This window comes from Saccostrea cucullata, unplaced genomic scaffold (genome assembly GCF_032062105.1).
Source record: "Saccostrea cucullata isolate Sc308-1 unplaced genomic scaffold, CSIRO_AGI_Scuc_v1 ctg938, whole genome shotgun sequence".
In the NCBI taxonomy this organism is placed as follows: domain Eukaryota; kingdom Metazoa; phylum Mollusca; class Bivalvia; order Ostreida; family Ostreidae; genus Saccostrea; species Saccostrea cuccullata.
The window spans coordinates 66,852-86,737 of NW_026931372.1; the positions used below are offsets into that span (position 1 = coordinate 66,852).

General features: G+C 31.2%; 1 protein-coding gene across 1 annotated transcript in view; it reads left to right on the forward strand.

Annotated features, from left to right (window-relative positions):
• Positions 1 to 3,744: 3,744 nt before the first annotated feature.
• The window catches only part of LOC134232358 (G-protein coupled receptor GRL101-like), a 39,241-nt gene continuing 23,099 nt past the window's right edge, over positions 3,745 to 19,886 (forward strand). Inside the window, exons 1-2 of the mRNA XM_062714300.1 lie at positions 3,745 to 4,729; positions 7,008 to 7,147. Coding sequence (XP_062570284.1) covers positions 3,745 to 4,729; positions 7,008 to 7,147 — 1,125 coding nt within the window. The remainder of the gene's footprint in view (positions 4,730 to 7,007; positions 7,148 to 19,886) is intronic.

Sequence of the window (19,886 nt, forward strand, 5' to 3'; positions counted from 1 at the left end):
ATGCTAATTGAGGCACTGACGATATCTTCTAACTGGCCAATCAGCTAAAGAAGATACGCTACGAGTGAGTTCCTCAAAAATACTGAGGAAATTTCATGTTGAAAAAAAAAATCAGCTAAAAATTAAACTAGAAAATAAAACTAGAAGAGATTTAAATTTGGTACTAGTCCGATGTTAAAGATTAAGGCTAGCACAAAACTAGGAAACCATTTCCACGAGTTTATTCTGATGTATGGTATATAATTACTTTTAAAATTATGCGCGCGGTCAGTAATTTTTATTTATCTTTTTTGAACTCTCATAATTGATCCACATTAATTTTTAAATCAATTTAACTGCATATACATATACAAGCGGTTATCAAAAAAATAATAAGGTACATCTATGATATATCTAGTTAGCATCATCTTTTCTATCAAAATAATAAACCATGAATCATTAATTTTATTTTTTTTTTAAATTGTAAATGCTTGTGTAAGCAATGGTATTTCCAGGCTGCGCAACCTCGAACACGACATTTTTTTTACCTATGTGGAACTGAGAAAAACTCCTTTGATATGAATATTTGATATCCAAAAATCCTGTTATTTCAGGTATATATTAGTATACAACTGTTCCATAAATATGAAATGTTAACTTCTTTCTGGATGCCCAATGAAATTTTAACGTAAAATTTACATGAAAAGTCAAAACAAGTTAAGATTTGAAATTGACGTCAAAAGGGGGAGGTGTTTCCTTTTCCTTACTCAGCTCCAGGGAATTTCTTCTAAATAAGTTTATGGGTTAGAAGAAGCGGACATTTAAAAACAAGACGTTGTTGGACGTCATGAAACTAAACGACAACGGCGCCAGGTTATCATATAATGTCGTTTGAATTTTCTAGTAATTTGGCAAATAATGAAGAATCAAACTGAAATTTTCAAAATTTCTTTATTTTTATTTTTTTGTTGTTGTTTCATTTTCCCTATTTATTTTGAAAGCACAGACTACATAGTACTAATTTTAAAGACTCAGTCCAAGAACTGTTTTAATAACCCTTTAATAATGAAAATAAATAAATTGTTAAACTAGTGCGAATCCTTTAAAATTTTAATTATCTATAGTTTAAACATTGGTAGGATAATTTCCTATTGTAAAAAAAATACTTTTGAACTTTGATAAAAGATTTGTGAAATATCTGTAAATTTTATTCTCTGTGGTGAACACTTTGGAAATTTAATATCCAACATTAGAAACTTTGGAAATTCGAAATACTACACGAAAAACTTTGATTAACTAAAGTGAAAACTTGGAATTTGGATTTATTATAGTGAAAACTTTGAAATTTGGATTTACTATGGCACTATAGCACAACAATGTTTAATCTATTGATATGGAAACATCCAATTGTTGGGAAGATTCAAGTTTGTTGACCCTTTGAAATAGAAGTGGGCGACAATGAGGAACATTTTTTTTAATGGAACAATTCTGCTCAAGACCCACAAAGTCATTTGTTACCTTGATATGGACGCACACTAAGTATTTAGTACTTTTAAAGCCAATCCCTATCCCTTCACATCCATGTAAACTTTTAAATACTGAACTGATTGTGCTTTTCCCGCCGAAACATGGCTTAAAAAACGCCTACTCGGCGTTAAACAATATTAAATCAGTCAATTCTAGTCAATTAGTCATGTGAGTGATGTAGTCAATGCGCTTCATGTCTTGAGAAACCAATGTAAAATCATCTTTATATTTATATAACTGTTAAGTTGATTGAAATTGAATTACTCAGAAACTATTATTTCTTAGCTTTAAAATCAAACCTTTGTTAAATTAAAAATAGTCGGCATTTAGAAAAGACGGAATGACTTTATATAGTCTGAGGAAAATAGTTTTTTATTAACTAAAACATATTTTTTAATTTGCTATCCAAACCAAAAAGACATTCTTAAAACCTTTCCAAGCAGTAATTTTTATATAAAAAAAACTTGATTTTCAGTGCTCAGACGTTGCTCATAATTTCCTTGCTTCTTACAAAGTATTGATGTAAAGTATTTCATAACATTTGATTTGCCTTATGATAGTGACACACCATTGCCCCACTGGAGACTTTCGCTGCTACAGAAGTAAGGAATGTTTATCAAAGACAAAGTATTGTGATGGAAAAAAAGACTGCTACGATGGAAGTGACGAGGAAAGTTGTAAGACGTCTATTCAAATGAATCTGATGTGTATAGAGAATGAAATCATTTAAAAAAAATAAATCACTAATATTGCTTTTAATACGGATCAAACTGAATAGAAAGGTGCAAAGGAAAACATAGTAATAATTAGTATAATGAACTGTGAGACTATAAGATTTTTAAAAGATATTTAATCATTCATACTACGAATTCAATTTTTATTGATGTTCAAAACCAATCGAATTCTCTAGTATAAGTTTTAAAACCCTATATACATTTCTAATTGTCAATTCATTTTTGGCGTATTGTAGGTACCTCCAAATATTCAGTAGAGCCATTGCACATGGATCCTATAAAACTTACTTGTAATTCGTCCATAGATAGTCAGGAAGTTTCAAATTACAGTGTATTACAAAAATTACATTCTAATACTGTGTGTTCAGGGGTCCCGCTTAGCAATATTTCTGGTAATGAAAATAAAAAAATTGAGGGGCTAATACATAGTAGCTTTGCAAACATGACTTCAAGATGTGCATTTTCTTCAGGTATATGGAAATGTACCGAGTTATGTCCAAAAGCCTGTTCATTCCTCAACTTCAGAAGTGTGTGTTCAAGTTATGTTGTAAACTACCATCACTTCTTGGAATGGAGAAATATTTATTGTGGTAGTGTTCCCTTGCATGATTTTCTTTTTCCTGTTTATTCCTTGTCTATTACAGAATCAGATATTGAGTCCTTGCAAATTGATAGACGGAGAATAAAAAATTTACAGCATATAGCCATCCAAGATAGCCGAATTGATAATTTTACTTTAATTCAAAGTGACTCAGTTTTGGAACAATTACAAACATTGCATTTGATAAATTGTACCGTACATTTCTTAGCGGTGATTACAGTAAAAGATGTATTAAAAGTTAAAATAGAGATCAGGGTGTTGAATTATACGACAGAGAAAAAAAATATAATGGCGTTTTTTTCAATTAATGACATCTTTGTTGACATGGATTTAAACACATCTGTAAATAACCGTTTTCAAATATACATTCTATCATCTTATCATTCAGGGGAGCATGTATATGTATTTACAGCAAGGATATTTCGAGCATCAATAAAATTGCAATTTAAATATGGACCATCATTCTCGCTTCTTGATATGACTAACAGTGATTACATTTCAGTTTTTGACATTAGCACTTCCATTACATATCCACTGGATGTAAAGTTTTTCACGGTGCGACACAGTTCAATAAAATACATTACCTGGGGTAACTATTCTTCTTTTTTTCCTGTATTGTTTACTGCTAAATCAATAGACCTTTCCTTCAACGAAATAACAGTTATTCCACGACTGTCTACAGTATATCTTCAGAACCTTTATCTACAAAATAATAAAATAGAAAAAATCAAACATAATGCCATGTATGGCTTGTCATCTTTAGTTCTTCTTAATCTTTCAAACAATTCTTTGACTAATATCAAAGAACATGACTTTACGCAATTACTAACTCTAAAAGTGTTGTTATTAAGAAACAATACAATCATATATATCCATGAAAAAGCTTTTTTTAACCTGAGAGAGATGACTATTTTAGATCTGTCAAACAATAAAATTACTCATTTTTCTGATGGAATATTCTTGCATTTAGAAAATTTACAGATTTTGTATATTCAGAACAATGAAATCCTTCCAATTCCTGGAATGTTTCGCGGATTGTTTAATATCAAATGGCTTCATGTGGATGTTTTCTCTATATGCTGTGCAAAACCACAAAGCATCAATGTTGTAAAATGTGTTGCTCCTCAAAATGAACTATCTTCGTGTGATCAGCTTATCAATGTTCCTATTCTGAATGTTGGTATTTGGTATATAGCTCTTCTTGCAACTTTTGGTAATATTGTTGCATTTATAAGTAGCTTTACAACATTTCAGAAAACTACAATTTCCTATTTTACTTTTTGCAGAAATTTGAGTGTTGCCGATTTTCTAATGGGTTTATATCTATATATCATAGCAATAATGAATTTGGTTTATATTGGGAACTATGGATTAAATGATTATGCATGGCGACATAGTGGACTCTGTAAATTTGCTGGGATCTTAGCAACAACATCTAGTGAGGCATCAACGCTTTTTGTTTTATTGATTACGATAGATAGAGTAATATCTATTAAATACCCCTTTTTCCAAAGACAGAGAGGTTTCACCCTCGGACTAACTCTATTATCTTGGGTTGTTGCTATTTTTATATCTGTGGCTCCTATTTTGCTGGAAGAGGTGCCATTCTTTGCAGATTTTTATTCCAAATCTCCCATCTGCATATCTCTGCCATTATCAGTCCGTAGGCAAACTGGTTGGCAATATTCTATGGTTATTTTTGTTGGTTTTAATTTCATAATTTTTCTCGCTATTGCTGTTGGTCAAATAGTGATTCTCACGGAAGTCATGAAATCTAGCAGAGTGTGTCACTCTTCAAATGTCCGTCATAGGGAGGTAGCTTTAGCCAAGTCTGTTGTTTCCGTCGTTTTGACTGATCTACTTTGCTGGATACCTATAGGAATCATTGGTAAGTTATTAAAAATCGAATCATTACACATTTACTGTATTAGCATAATAAATAAAAATAAAACTTATCAATGCATAAAAAAACTGCTGGTTATATTCTTTACAACTGGTTATAAACAAATCACTGACCGCGATGAACTTGCCTACATGACGTCATTTTGGTAAAAATGACATATTTCATGTACTGTGAGAGGCAGATTGAGAATACAATGAAAACTGTGTTTTATTATTTATCAGAATATTACTTAGGGGTTTGAAATAGACTATAAATACCAATGACTAACATTTGTTGAGAGCGATTATTCATTAACTATAGAGAGAATGTATTTAATTAATTTTGTCGTGTTTTTTATATACAGTTTAGGCATATTTAACATTGAGATGCCTCATTAAATCGTCCTTTCGCAAGGACATACACTAAATAGAGTTAAACCATTTTTCAAATAAAAATAAAAGCTTTTTTCTTTAAATTGAAAAATGCTGCTGTTTTTTTTTTCAAATGATGAGTGTGACTTTTTTTAGTACATAAAATATGTTGTAAAAGTCAAAGGTATTTCGACATGAGCCTATTTACTTGAAATTTGAACTATAAAAAACGCGAATTTCAATTTTATTCAAAGCAGAAGCACTTTCCAGAAAGTACAGAGTATGAAGAAAAAAAATTAAAAGCTTGAATTATTAATTTCAACTAGGGTACGTCTTTGCGATATTGAAATTTGTTAATGACCTATATTCAGTTCACGTACTATGCATTCATCACGTGACTGTCGATGGGACCAAACTTCATACAGTACAGATAAGGTTATACTATGCTATTTCCATAAGTATTTAAGTTCTTCGATAATAAAACCGCTTATTAAAAAAAATCAATTTTTAAAAAATCCTTTTTTTTTGGCACATCTATTTTCCGTTGATTTCCTTAACCTTAACAGTGCTGTGTAGTTGATTAACACCAATACTTGTGAGAGAAAATGCGAACAATAGTATTTATTGCTGTCTTTATGTACCTCTATGTCATTTTTTTTATAAGTAATCACATACGATTGGAATTCATATTTTATAGATATTAATTTGTATTATTATTATAAAAAATAACTAATTTAAAGAAACAAAGAGAGATACATTTAAGAAAGATAAGCTGTACATTTTGTCAAACTTGTGTTTTGAACTATAGAAATCCACAAATATACAAAAAAAGATAAAACACGCACTCCTGTTGAACAAAAATTCATTTTTTTTTACATGTGTTGCAGAGTGTAAAATCACAAATAAAACTTAAGTTTTTTTTGTCTAATGAGATCTAATATATATATTTTCCGTTTTATCTGCTGATATCAATCAGCAAAAATGAGCGTTTTTTACTGAATTATATGACATACTAGAGAGGTTGAGATTTCAAACGTGTACGGGTACGTCTAGTAGGGGAATAACCTAAATTATGTGTGTATTACGTCATCAATTTTAGTGTCGTCAAGATTGCTACACATTCGTAAAACTTGTAGAATGGAATCTACACGTAAGTGAAAACGTGTAGCTTTAATAATAAAAATTAGCCAAATTAAGTAACTATGAAGATGTGATTGTTATACATTATTTAGGATGTTTACTTTCACGAGCACTTATTTTCATCAAGTTTTGTTTACTAACTGACGACAAAAATCCTTCTAGGCCTAAATAGTTTACACAGAGACACCGATCTTAGTGTACACGTACATGTTACACGTCATAAAAATCTCAACAGACAAGTTTAAATAACTTGTAAGTGTACGTCTAAATATATACAAGTACACGTACGCGTAGAAGTTTCAAGATCTCAAATTCTCTAATAACTTGTTAATACAATATATTTTATCAATAAACTTTGCAGAAAAATAAAAAATTAAAATTTTACTACTCTTTTTAAAGAATAGTTATAAGGCAAAAGAATTTGAATAATGAATTAAATACTTATGGACCTTTCTTTGTACACAAATACTTGTGAGTTTGAATAAGATGGTGTAAAATGAAAGCGGACATTGGTACTCGGCGTTCCCAGTTCTTCGTCGTTTTGTCTATCGTTTGTCAAATTGACTATACAAATCAAGATATATGCATAAAGAGAGAATAAAGAAACATAATTTCAAAATTTGATATGCGTCAAGTGATAAACAGACGAAATTCAATTTAGGAATGTTGATATTAATAACGTGTACGGGAATAAATTGCTTGATACAAATATGCATATATGAAGAAAATTCGATATTCGGGACAAATGAATATATCATTGTGTATATTCGAAGGTATGCTGACGTTTTACGGCATTGATGTATCACAAGATGCGTATGCTTGGATAATTGTACTGGTTTTGCCTGTTAATTCTGCACTCAACCCGATGTTGTACACACTTTCGACTATTGTACGAGAAAGAAGGCGAAGTAAGGTAATGAATTGTAATCAAAGTTCTGGTCACTTTTAATTTTCATTTCAGAAAATCAGAAATCATCTAATGTGGATGATGTTTCTAGCAAAATAAGGATTTATTCTTTACAGTAGTAAAGCTCTTTACATAGCAACAAGTAGGTCTTTCGATTTTCGCTTTGACTGCGTTTAAAACCTTTATTAGGGGTTAGTCATTCAAACTGGAGCAAGTTTCTATATGTAAAATTATTAGACTGTTTAATTTGAGGCCACAGTTTTTCATATACATGTAGAATAGTATTTGGCATTAATCTTACTTTCACCATTGTCATATAAATGTCCAAATGTTGCATGGAGGAGTCCGATAATAACACAATGGGAGTTCAGGTCTCATGACCATGAACTGAGATCAGACTTAAATCAAAATTTCAAATCAACCTTACCTATGAAAAAAATAAATAATGAAATAAAGATATAATTCAAATATGGCTTAATCATTGTATAGACCAAAAAGCAATAATTGTTTTTTCAGGGGGTCAAATGGGGGTCGAAAAATGATGTTTTTTATGCAAAAAGCCCCATCTTCCCTGAACTCCTTCTACATTTTACACAGTAGCCTAATCATCTTTTGGGGGATGGTTGGTGGTGTCATGTAGATGTGCAGTAAGGTTTCGGAATTAAGATTTTGCCCCTGGGGGTCAAATGGGGGTCTAAAAATGATGTTTTTTTTATGAAAAAAGCCCCATCTTCCCTGAACTCCTCTAACATTTTACTCAGCAGCCTAATCACCTTTTTGGAGATGGTTGGTGGTGTCATGTAGATTTGCAGTAAGGTTTCGGGATTTTGATTTTGCCCCAGGGGGTCAAATGGGGGTCGAAAAATGACGTTTTTTTATGCAAAAAGCCCCGTCTTCCCTGATCCCCTTCTACATTTTACACAGTAGCCTAATCATCTTTTGGGAGATCTTTGGTGGTGTCATGTAGATGTGCAGTAAGGTTTCGGAATTTAGATTTTGCCCCCGGGGGGTCAAATGGGGGTCGAAAAATGACGTTTTTTATGCAAAAAGTCCCGTCTTCCCTGGACTCCTCTTACATTTTACTCAGCAGCCTAATTACCTTTTGGGAGATGGTTGGTGGTGTCATGTAGATGTGCAGTAAGGTTTCGGAATTTTGATTTTGCCCCAGGGGGTCTATTGGGGTCAAAAATGACGTTTTTATGCAAAAAGCCCCGTCTTCCCTGAAATTCTCCTACATTTTACACAGTAGCCGAATCATCTTTTGGGAGATGGTTGGTGGTGTCATGTAGATGTGCAGCAAGTTTTCGTAATTTTGATTTTTTCCCCTGGGGGTCAAATGGGGGTGGAAAAATGATGTTTTTGTGCAAAAAGTCCTGTCTTTCCTGAAGTCCTCCTTAATGTTACTCAGAAGCCTAATCATCTTTTAGGAGAGTTAAATATTTTGAAAATTATGTAAAACATCAACGTTAAAGAGTAAAAAAACATCGCATGCTAGGAAACACCTTGAATTTTTATGAGTAATTAATGTACATGTCAAATGTGAGAGTCATATCTCATCTCAATCAAAAGTTATAAGCAAATGCAACATTTTTGAAAAGTAGGTTAGGCTTCAAGGTCAAGGTCACAGAGTAAAAGTCATGATTCATTTGGAAAGATCTTATCACAGATAATAATATACATGCATTATGATATGAATGCCCTAACTTTTCTCTTTCAAAATGATGAATTTATAACAATTTAATTTTTTTGCAAGTAGGTCAAACTTCTAGGTCATATGTAAAAAAAACCCATGCCATTCTCACAGGTAAATACTAGTACATAAGTTTAATATGAATGCCTTGTCTCTTCTCATTCAGTAGATATGACCGTGATGACCAAGGTTAATTTTATTCAGACAGAAGGACAGTCTGACATACAATTGTACATATTTCTATATGAATTGCATGGGTAAAATTGGACCAGTGGTTCTAGAGAAGTTAAAAATGTAAAAACTTTTCAGACAAACAGATGGACGACATGTCACGACAGACGTTATATGATAAGGATACCAGAAAAGCTCAAATGAGTGTTTTGAAAGGGTTACAATATGGTTGCAGTATTTGAAAAGCTGTTTTTTTTCAGGCAGCGATATGCATGACCAACATATTCATGTTTTATATTTTCTTTAGTAATTTGTTTGTTTGTTGTGAATACATCTCTCTCGGGAATTTTTCCCTCATATGGAGACACCACCAAATAATAATGAAGACAAGATGTGTTTGTGAAACACTGATGTCCCTGTATGGAAGCCTATGGCGAAGGTTGAAGTTTCTCAAATATATGTCAAACTCAAAGGTCAAGGTCAAATGGTTCAAATTATTGGTATCAGAAAAAAGTCTTGTCACAAGGAATGCACATGTGAAATAAGTAATCCCTAGTACTTCCTGTTCAAAAGTTAATTGCCAAGGTTATATAATTTTTTAAGTGGTTCAAACTCTACGGTCAAGGTCAAACATATTTATACCTGTTGACAGTTCACAATGAATACACATGTTAAGCATGAAAGCCCTAGCACCTACTGATCAAAATTTAGGCCAAGTTTAAAGTTGGGTATTTTTCTTGTAAAAATGTGTATTCCAGGTCAAGTGATCAGAGGTAAAAATTAATGTTACCCAAATAAAAGGTCTTACAGGTAATTGTCACAAGAAATAAACCTATAAAATGTGGAAGCCATTTTTACATTTAATTCTAATCTAATTTACATCATTAATAGAATTCAAACTGGTATATAATGAATTAAGCATGTAAAATAAATATAAGAGGTTCTGAGTTATAGGTCACAGGGATAATTTCATACTCAATTTGATGAATACATGTAAATTACAGGCACGTAGCAACCGGGGAGGGGGGGGGGGGCTGCCCCCTTTTTTTCCCAACATTACCTGTACTATAAGAAAATGTCCATTGAAAAGATGGTTGCCCCCCCCCCCCCCCCCCACTTTTTACCACAGTATATACATAGCAAGGAAATATGGGGAAAAATTGGAAGTGAAAGTAATTTTGCCTTGAAAAAAAGGTGGCCACTACCCCCCCCCCCCCCATTTTATTATTTTTTTTCCTTGTTAATTTTTTTAGGTAAGTAAAAAAAATTTTCTCAGGTTGCCCCCCCCCCCCCACTTTCAAAAAAAGATGCTACGTGCCTGAATTATATAGAAATATTTTGACTTTTTCCTTGGTAAGCCGCCCGTAGGATTGTGTATTTAGAGGCAAACACCTTAGTGCGGGTATTACTGTCTCATGACAGCATCTAGTTTTTAATTAAATTTTCTGGTTTCCTATTGCTATATCATTGAAAGAAAATCAGTGAACTTGTTTAAAAATAGAAAATATAGCGAATTAATGCAGTAATGAGCTTTTTAACCATGGATTGGACAACAATAAGCAAGCATCGAACAACCATACAACCAGATACTTAAAATAACGAAATTTTAATATTTCATGAAAAAAAAACCAAAAACAAAAAAACGAAGAGGCTCGGATAAATATATCTATTACTTTCATATTAAGATTTGTGTCAATGTAGAATGTGGAGCAAAAATTACCTAGGAAATAATTAATTAATTCCAAGTCTAATTTTTTTAATAATATTTGTTTCCGAAGTTAGTTTTTATTTCAAATTATTTAAGTGACAGGGTACATAAGTGCATGCACGTTTATCTGTAAATGTTTTACAAAAATTATCAGATCCAAGGTACAAATGTATGTGTCAGACGTATGGGGGACTCAACATAAACTACCCAATTGCAAGTACATTTACATGTATATTTAGTATATTGAACGAGGCTTCATATAGATTTGAAGTTAATGAAGAGTAGGTGAAATAAAATCTATTTAATCTGGAGTCAGTGTTTTGCATCGATTGTATAATAAATACATTATCTTATATTTAAAAACAAATAGGGACTTTTGACGACTCTTAAACACAGTTTAGAGCTTTCATCATATTTTGGTATTTACATTTTAACAATACTGATATTACTTTTGTGATAAACCTTAGTTTAACTACCTAAGCTAACAACTTTTACTCACCAAAAAAATGAAATAAAAAAAGAAGAAAATATAAAGTCAATAATTCATTTAGTGATATTTAAATTTCAAAAATATCCTGCTCACACATATTATGCGCGGAAGTTAGGGAGGGGGATGAAATGCTTGAAATGCTAGACATTTCTTATGCAAATATACCTTTGTATTACATGTACATCATGTATGTATATATTCTGCAATATTCATTGCCCAATTTTTTAAAATATGAAACGTAAATCAAATTATTGGATAAAAATAATCGAATGAAAACTGTATATCGAGTATCTAGATATGGCATTTTAACATGTAAACGGCAAGTGCAAATATAAAGAATGTGCATAAAACATATATGCATGGTAAGAAAGTTTCTATTCGAGAATTGGTACCACCTAACAAAACTCTCAGTTTTCTTAATTTCATATGAAATTAATAAAATTTACATGACAAATTGTACAATTTAACATTACGGTGAGCCCCGATACCCTTGGCAACAGAATTAGCAGTCCATTCCTGTTTACGCCATGAGGTACGACTAACCTTGGCTAGGCGTAGATTTTTGTCTTAAATTAAGGCAGGCGCAAAGTTACACCTTTTAGTGAAACGGACCTCAGTCCATATATTTGACTTAAGTCCGGACTTACGACAGGCGTAAGGTTACGCCGGGCCTACGCCTTTTAGTGAAACGGGCCACAGATCGTAACAATCCAATGTTCAGTTGTCAGTCAGGCGGAACAATATAAGCACACTTTCTCCGAGGACAAGAATAGCTCACTTTGTGTTACTCGATACAGGTTTTCTTAGCAGCATTGAGCTGCGATGAATTTCATTTGTATATATTCCTTAGATTTAATCACACTGACTTTGGCTACATATATCAGTAACAGTTTTCCTTGGATTTCATTTAGGCCTATATAATTTGCACACATTAATGGCATGTTTTATATTCACGAATAAATAGCTTAGACATTAAGAATAGAATTTCAAAGACAGTAGACATTACCATTAAGCACAATGAGAAGTAAAGAAAAATATCAATTATTACATTTGGAGATAATAAACTCATTGAAAATCAGTGAAAGGGTTCCTCCTGTCTCTACTCATCGAAATAAAGATTTAGGAAAAACAAATTGATATATGTATTCATCCTAATGTCATTAATTAGAACGGAAATCGAATATCTTTTTGTAGAGAATAAAACCAAGCCCGGCCCTATAGGTCAGATCCCTATTTATAATGAAGCGATCCTTTAATTCGTTTACACACATTATAAAGTTTGTTTAAACGAATTAAATCTATGAATTCCATAAAGCAATTTGTAGAATTTGATCAGTCAAAAAGTTAATTAGTTATAAAGTTATAAAAAAAATAAAGAATTCGATTAAAAGTTTTAAAATTCGTAAATTAATGTGAAATTGTATTTTGAATTCGTTATAAGAAATTCAACTTTGTTTTTATTACAAATTTAATTCATTATACCGAATTCAAATTAAGTGTTATAACGAATTAAATCCGTTTTATCCGATCAAAAAATTTATTATTTCGGTTCACAACGAAGTTTTATTAGCTTTCATATTAGAACATCAGTTCTATCTAATTACATTTTAAAATTAAAATCAAATTTAAAATATATACACTTGACAAAATTGCTAACGCGCCACCTAAAAAAATTGATATTTTACTTCTAAAAACATGTTTATGATGTATTTGATATATAAATATGGTACTTTGATAAGAAATAAGGCAGGCATGTTAATGTCAAACCTTATAGATAACTATAATGATTAATGAAGTTTGAACAATTCATAAAGGAAACTAAAATCATGTCTATTCCATTTTTAATGAATTTTTTTTCAATTATTTCTTTGTTTTTGTGTTCTTTCCATTTGTAATTATCAAAAACTTAGAAAAAAAAATCACAATATGCAGCGTTTGACGTTAAAAGACAGTATGGCGTCTGCAAGGGGTTCCTTTAGAGAAATATGTAAAAAAAAAAAAAAAAAATTAAAATTAAAACAACAAAAGGCTCATGGATTTCACTCATGAAAAATTGTTCCAAATAGAGTAGCAAACATAAAAATGTTTACTATAATTTGTTACGGCATTGGGTTAACAGCATACATGTACAATAAGTTGAAAATGGTTCCACAAAACTGGGTCAACCGGAATTTGAGTGGATTTGGTATGGACACTTATGCACTGGGTTATGAATAAACGATAGAAAGTCAATTACTGTTTGTTATTTGATCTATAACTTGGGGACTTCTCCTGTGGCAACCTCACAGACCACCCTTAGTGATCAAGAGTTTCATATCTTGGCAAAAATGGTGTGCAGTGCACAGCTTGAAATTGGTTTTCGGACAATAACGTCATTTAAGGGTCTTTTCATGATTCCAAAGCATTTCTCAACCCCACTGTCTTTGAAAATATGACCTTTTATATACACTAGCACCGATCGTACAATTGCTCAATTCACAAATCAGAATTAACAAGTGGTCGGCGTTAGCAATTTTGTCTATAGTATATTCTTGGAAAAGTAATTGGATCATTGTTTTTATAGTCTCCTGCAAAGAATTTAGATTTGGAAATCAGGAAAGTTAAAAAAAATTATAAATTTGAAATACCATTTCATCCACCTGGAAACAGGTAATTTATGTTAAAATATTTTTCTTTCTTGATTGCAGTCAAAGGAGAACGATTCAGATTTAGAATGTACATGTCAGGAAACAGTTAGAGCACATAAAGATACATTCATTTGTTATTATTGATAATTGTTTGCAAGACTTTGAAAGAACTTATAATATAACCTATGATCGTTTGTTACATACATAAAAATATAATAAAATACCTGTCTGCATAATTGTCTCAAAGTCTTTGCTAAATTTTCCAATATGTTTTAGTGTTTTCTATCAATCTGTGATCAGACATGTCAATTTGAGAATTTAAGAATCTTTGGATAATATTTTCAGGCTTAGGCTCATTTTGTCAGGCCAAAAACATTTCTGTGAACAAGCACAGAAAGCAATGTATAATGTTTTAGGGAAGATAAGACAATTTACCTTACCAACTGAATTGTGAGATAGATATTTTTGATAAAGTTTTTGTTCTAGTTTTGACTTATTGCTGTGAGATTTGGGGAAATGAAAGCCTTGACATCATTGAACGTGTACATTTAAAAATTTTAATGCAATTTTTTAGTTTAGTTGGTCATGAAGTTTTAAATCGCATACAAATAAATCATAACACATTTTTACAGCATTACTAAATTCTAAAAATGCAGCCTGTATTGCCTTAATGAAAGTAATGAAACTTTTTTTTAAATAGCAATTTCTCATAAACTACATTAACTTATGTCTTAAATATGTTAATTAACGCCTTTTATACAATAAATGACCAAATATTTCCACTTAAAAGCAAAATGTAATGATGGAAACATTATTAATATTATATGGAATTTTTTTTATGATCACAAGACCAATAAACAAAACAAAATTGGAGCCAGAGCAACACGCACCATATTTTTTTTAAAAAATCGGAGGTGAGATCAGGTGCCATCGAGGAGTGTGCATCTTCTGCCGACCGGTAACACCCGCCATGTGATCCTTGTCATGATCGAAAATAAGTGGGAAAATCCTTGGACAACTCATGAAGTCAGTCAGCATGTTATCTAACGATACATTTAATCGACCAAAAAACTTACACTGGGCTGTGTAGAAGACCCTTAAATCCGTATATATTTACTTTACAGGCCTTTTAACAAAACAAACTAAATGCTGTCCTAGGGGTGAAATGTTGCCAACGTGGCGTAAAACATTGAAATGTTTCCTCATCGTAATTGAAATGTTGCCAACTTGGTGTAAAACAATATTAATTAATCAATTATTTCTACCATATTGTTTTCCTGATAATTTCTTTTGAACAAAAGTGAAATTATTAAGAACATAATGATTTAAATATCTAATTCAGCGGAGTATACTGGTAGCTCTTGATCATTCAACAACAAGAATACTTACATGTATTATTATTGATCTACAAATACAGTATGATTCTGATTTTGTTAGTTTTTCACTGCAAGATATTTTTATTTGAAAAGTATAAATAATGTCAAATTCCCTAATTTAATATGATTAAAGTGCCCAAACAAAGTTAAAAAAAAGATACTAATACGTACTTAAAGATATCAAGTTCGTTTTCATCGAAACTTTGCTTACACTAAAAACAACTCTATTTACAGAGAGAAAAGGAGATGACTTTAAGTGAAGTTGATAATCTAAAACAACAAATGAAATTGCTGAAGGTATATTAAAATGATTGGATATTTTTATTTGATTTTATTTGATTGTGTTCTTCATTTTAAAACATATTTATGTATTTTGACAAGATCAATCGATGATTAATTATGCACCAATCTGATACAGCTTTTTTTCCAAAATCTTTCTCAGGAAATCATTACTTTTGGAAACACATTTGTTTGTAAGCTATAATATATACATTTCATCATTTCATTATTTGCAATTATATGTACTGAATTCAAATGCATAACTTATTAAAAAGAAATATTAAAAATCAGTTTTCCCTTAAGTGATAAACTTGGTCATTTTTACAGAATCTTACAAAGAACGAAATTATTATGATGGATTTTCAAATTTGAACTTCCATCCACAGATTGTCAATGTACATGTATCGATATCTTTTCTTTCTTTCGTTCATGGCAGTCAAAGGAAAATGAGTCAGTTTGTGAGGAAACATGACAGAACACGAGACCCTGCGTCAGCTGATCATATAACTGTATTTTTTTTTTATTTGAAACGGTCATATTCTAGTGTATAGATATATAGAATAAATTAATCAGAATAAAATGTCAATGTTGCTGGATTGCTGTTTTCTATCTATTTAAATGTTATTGAATGAATGCAGATTAGAGTACATTTTGACTTGAAATTCTGGTCCAATAAGCAAGTAATATTTGCATGTGACCATTTATATTGTCGAATTGTACGTGTATGTATCGTTGTTGACTTAAAGGAAAACATTTTAAACACTGTCTTCAAAAATACCTTGTTTGGGTAACCCTGTCAATCAAATGATGGAAGGTCATTCACTGGATGCTGAAACTTAATTTACATTTACTTACTGGATTGCAGTATTAATATTTTTCATTTATATACAACAAGATCGCCATTTATCCTAAGTATAAAGAATAAAATCAAATTTTGTGAAAGTGCAAGGACGTGTCAATCAAACCCGCCAAAAAAGTTTTAATTACTTTTAAATGGAATAAGATTTTTGATGAATTTTTGTGTTAAATGCTATTAAAATATATAAGTCGTAATATTATAGAGAAAATATTAACTACAAATCTGTGTACAAGTACCTTTAAAGATAAACCTAGATATTTTTCTAATGCAATATAGTTAACATGACACAGCCCTCTTTTCATTTAATATATAGGATCCTGGGGATAAATGAATTAAATCTTATTTGGTTGTTACAAATATGAGGGTTTTTTTTAATTAACACATACACTGTACACTACATGTAACATCTAAAATTATCTTTGTATTGATATTTGAATTTGTCGTATGATATCATAATGATTTTTAAAAGGGAGTTTTCAAACATTCAAAAATAAATTCAATATTAAATTATTGCAAAAACCTTTAACTTCCAATTTAAAAAGTCTCGAAATTCCCAGTACAGGTACGATTTGACAATTGGATATTTTACTGTCTATTAATTAACTTCCTGTGTATAGGGATTAGGAGACAGATAATCACAAGTACATAACTGCTATTCCCCAAAGCATAACGCCTGTTTAAAATAAGCCCCTCCCTCAGCCAGCGCGAATTTACTTTTCGGTAAAAAATCTCTGCCTTTAACAACATTGCACTTTCCGGCATAATTTGTCTTCGGCTAACGGTGTGCATATGAACCTACCATCATTCGAAACTAGTGAAAAAGCCTCACACAAAATCCTTAATGAAACAAAATGTGCAAATGTTCAGAACTCATTTTGTCGCAGACGACAAATCTGGCAAAATAACAATATTATTGTCAGTTCTGGAGGGAAAGTGAGTGATTGCTTTAATTTGCAATTATTGTAGCTGGTCCTCATGGATTGATTGGTTGTTGTTTAACGTTGCTCTCGAGAATTTTCCCCTTGCCACCACTTGACGGTAATGAGTCACAAATTTTGTTTAATACACTTATGGACATTGAGCATCTGAATGAGCAGTCTCCCCTCCCACATCTGGTCTTTAAAGGAACATTTGAAAAAAAAATATGGGTAGGAAAAAATGCTAAATATTGTGTTCGGTGAAAATACAAACCCACACGCTATATGTTAAAAATATTATAAATAATCAAATAAACATTTGTCTTTACATTAAATAAGCGCTGTTCTAGTTCGCTCTGCATGAAATGTGGATTTTTAAGCGAAACGCATATGAAGCTTTTCATCCTTAAAAATAACTATTGCACTCTAGCAAAAAGTATTTTAACTTAATTTATGTTGCATAGAATTATGGCGAACGTCTAATGCGTACAGAAAATGTTCGAGACTATTTTTTTTTTTTAGAAATGTTAAAGCTTATATACAAATGCCAAAATTGAATCCTCGCTAAACTTTCCCGTTGGATAGTTATTTAATTAACATGACGATAACAACAAAAAAGAAGAGGAAGAAGACGAAGAAACACTAGTCTGGACAGTTAACTGATATAATCTTAATTAAAGCAAAGTACTAGCACCTTGAAAATAACAAAAGCTTGTAAGATTGCATAATACAATATTTCAAAATATACAGCAATTGAAAAATTAGACATTCAAATAGAATAATAATGATAATAGTGATTTAAAAATAATAATAATAAAATGTTATTAGCAGTAAAGAATATGAAAAATAAATCAAATTGGATCAGACATAAAAAGGCAATAATTCTTTGCATAAAGCAGTTTGATAAATTACTAAGGGATATCACTGTATCTGTCTTTTGTGTGAAGAAAACTGAACACTTTGATTTGTTTTCATCTTGATCCATTGCGTTTCATTTTTCTCAAAGAGTCCTAATCGATCAGATGAAATAAGCACTGGTCAGTTTTGTTGAAAGTCCTTTTACAAAACACTCAGTAACAATATGTACATTTATCGTACGTCTTGCATTGACCTAATAAATGTTACCAAACAAAGCAAAGATATATCATACTCTTAAAAGTATCGTGTACCTACTCCAACGTTTATATAAGCATTGTAACGACATATTAGCCTAAATCGTTTAGAAATAGCTCATTTGTAAAAATATGGTTTAGAATAAACCAAATACTTTGAAATCTTAAAATCCATGCACATTTTGAGCAAAGCAAACACGTTCTTCTAACCTTGACGGGGGATCAGGTACCTCGGAGGAGTAATCATCCCCCGTCAACCAGTAACAGCCACCGTGTTTTCTTTGACATCGACGTAATAAAATACTGTTGATACCAAAAATTTACTTTTGTTTTATTATTGGGTTTGTGATAAGATCAACTAATTCTAGAAAATGCTTGACCTTAAGCCTGTTCTTGCGTTTCTAGGAGACGGGATGAAGATGACATATTGCTATATAACTATGGGAAGTAATTATTTTAAACAATATATTTAGAAATTTAATGTTAGGTATATTAAGCTTCCTGCAGCAATAGTAATGGGCAGTCTTTGTGTCCGTAACTTTCTGAATGTCGATAGCATTCGTTACATCCATGTTATACATATAGATTCTTGAAACAGTAACTGCATCAAATTATGAAGATAACATACAAATAATTAAATAGTGTATCTGTCATTAATTACTGTGCAAACAATTTCATATTATTTTGAATACTTTTATTTTAAATAGAATGATATAATCTTGGATCAAACGCTTATCTTATACATCACTACAGGAAATCCAATTAAATTTATTATGGACTTTGATATTGAATATTATTCGTTATATCCATATCCTGATCCATTTCAAAAATGTTACATGAATCAAATACCAGTATTAGCTATTACCTACTTATCACATTGTGAACATATATCGTCAAAGTGAATATAACAGCTGCTTTTGCCATATATTCTCAGTATTGTTTTTAAATTTTTAAAAAAGAAAATCATTTGCAAAACATGATAACTCATGACTTCAGGATCAATATGTTAATGTCACTCTGGAAAAAATGGCAATAGTCTGGTAATATACTTCCACATTAGGATTTCAGAGTTTTAAGGAATGACTCTAATTCTTGGCCAAATTATTCGATGATAACCTGGTTTGGGTTAGTTTACGCGTTATAATCCGCGAAGCAGATTAAAAAAAAAAAGCGTAAACTGACCCAAAGCAGGTAATCATCGAATAATTTGGCGAAAAATTAGAGTCATTCCTCATAATTTAATTTTGAAATTATTAAACAAAAAAATTGTGTTGCTTTTTTCCGCTCAAAAACACATCCCTAGTAACGGAAGTGATATGAAACAAAGGGAGGAGCCATGATGTTTGTGTACACGAGGTAAGATCGAGCTACTGTTTTAGTTAAAGGTACATTAATTAAATCTGGAATTTCCCATGAATTTCAAGGACTGGAAATGAGGGGATTGTATGGATACAGATGATTCAGCTGGTTGTCAAGGGGGTGTGTCCCCATACCAAACCAGTTTATTAAGAAATAA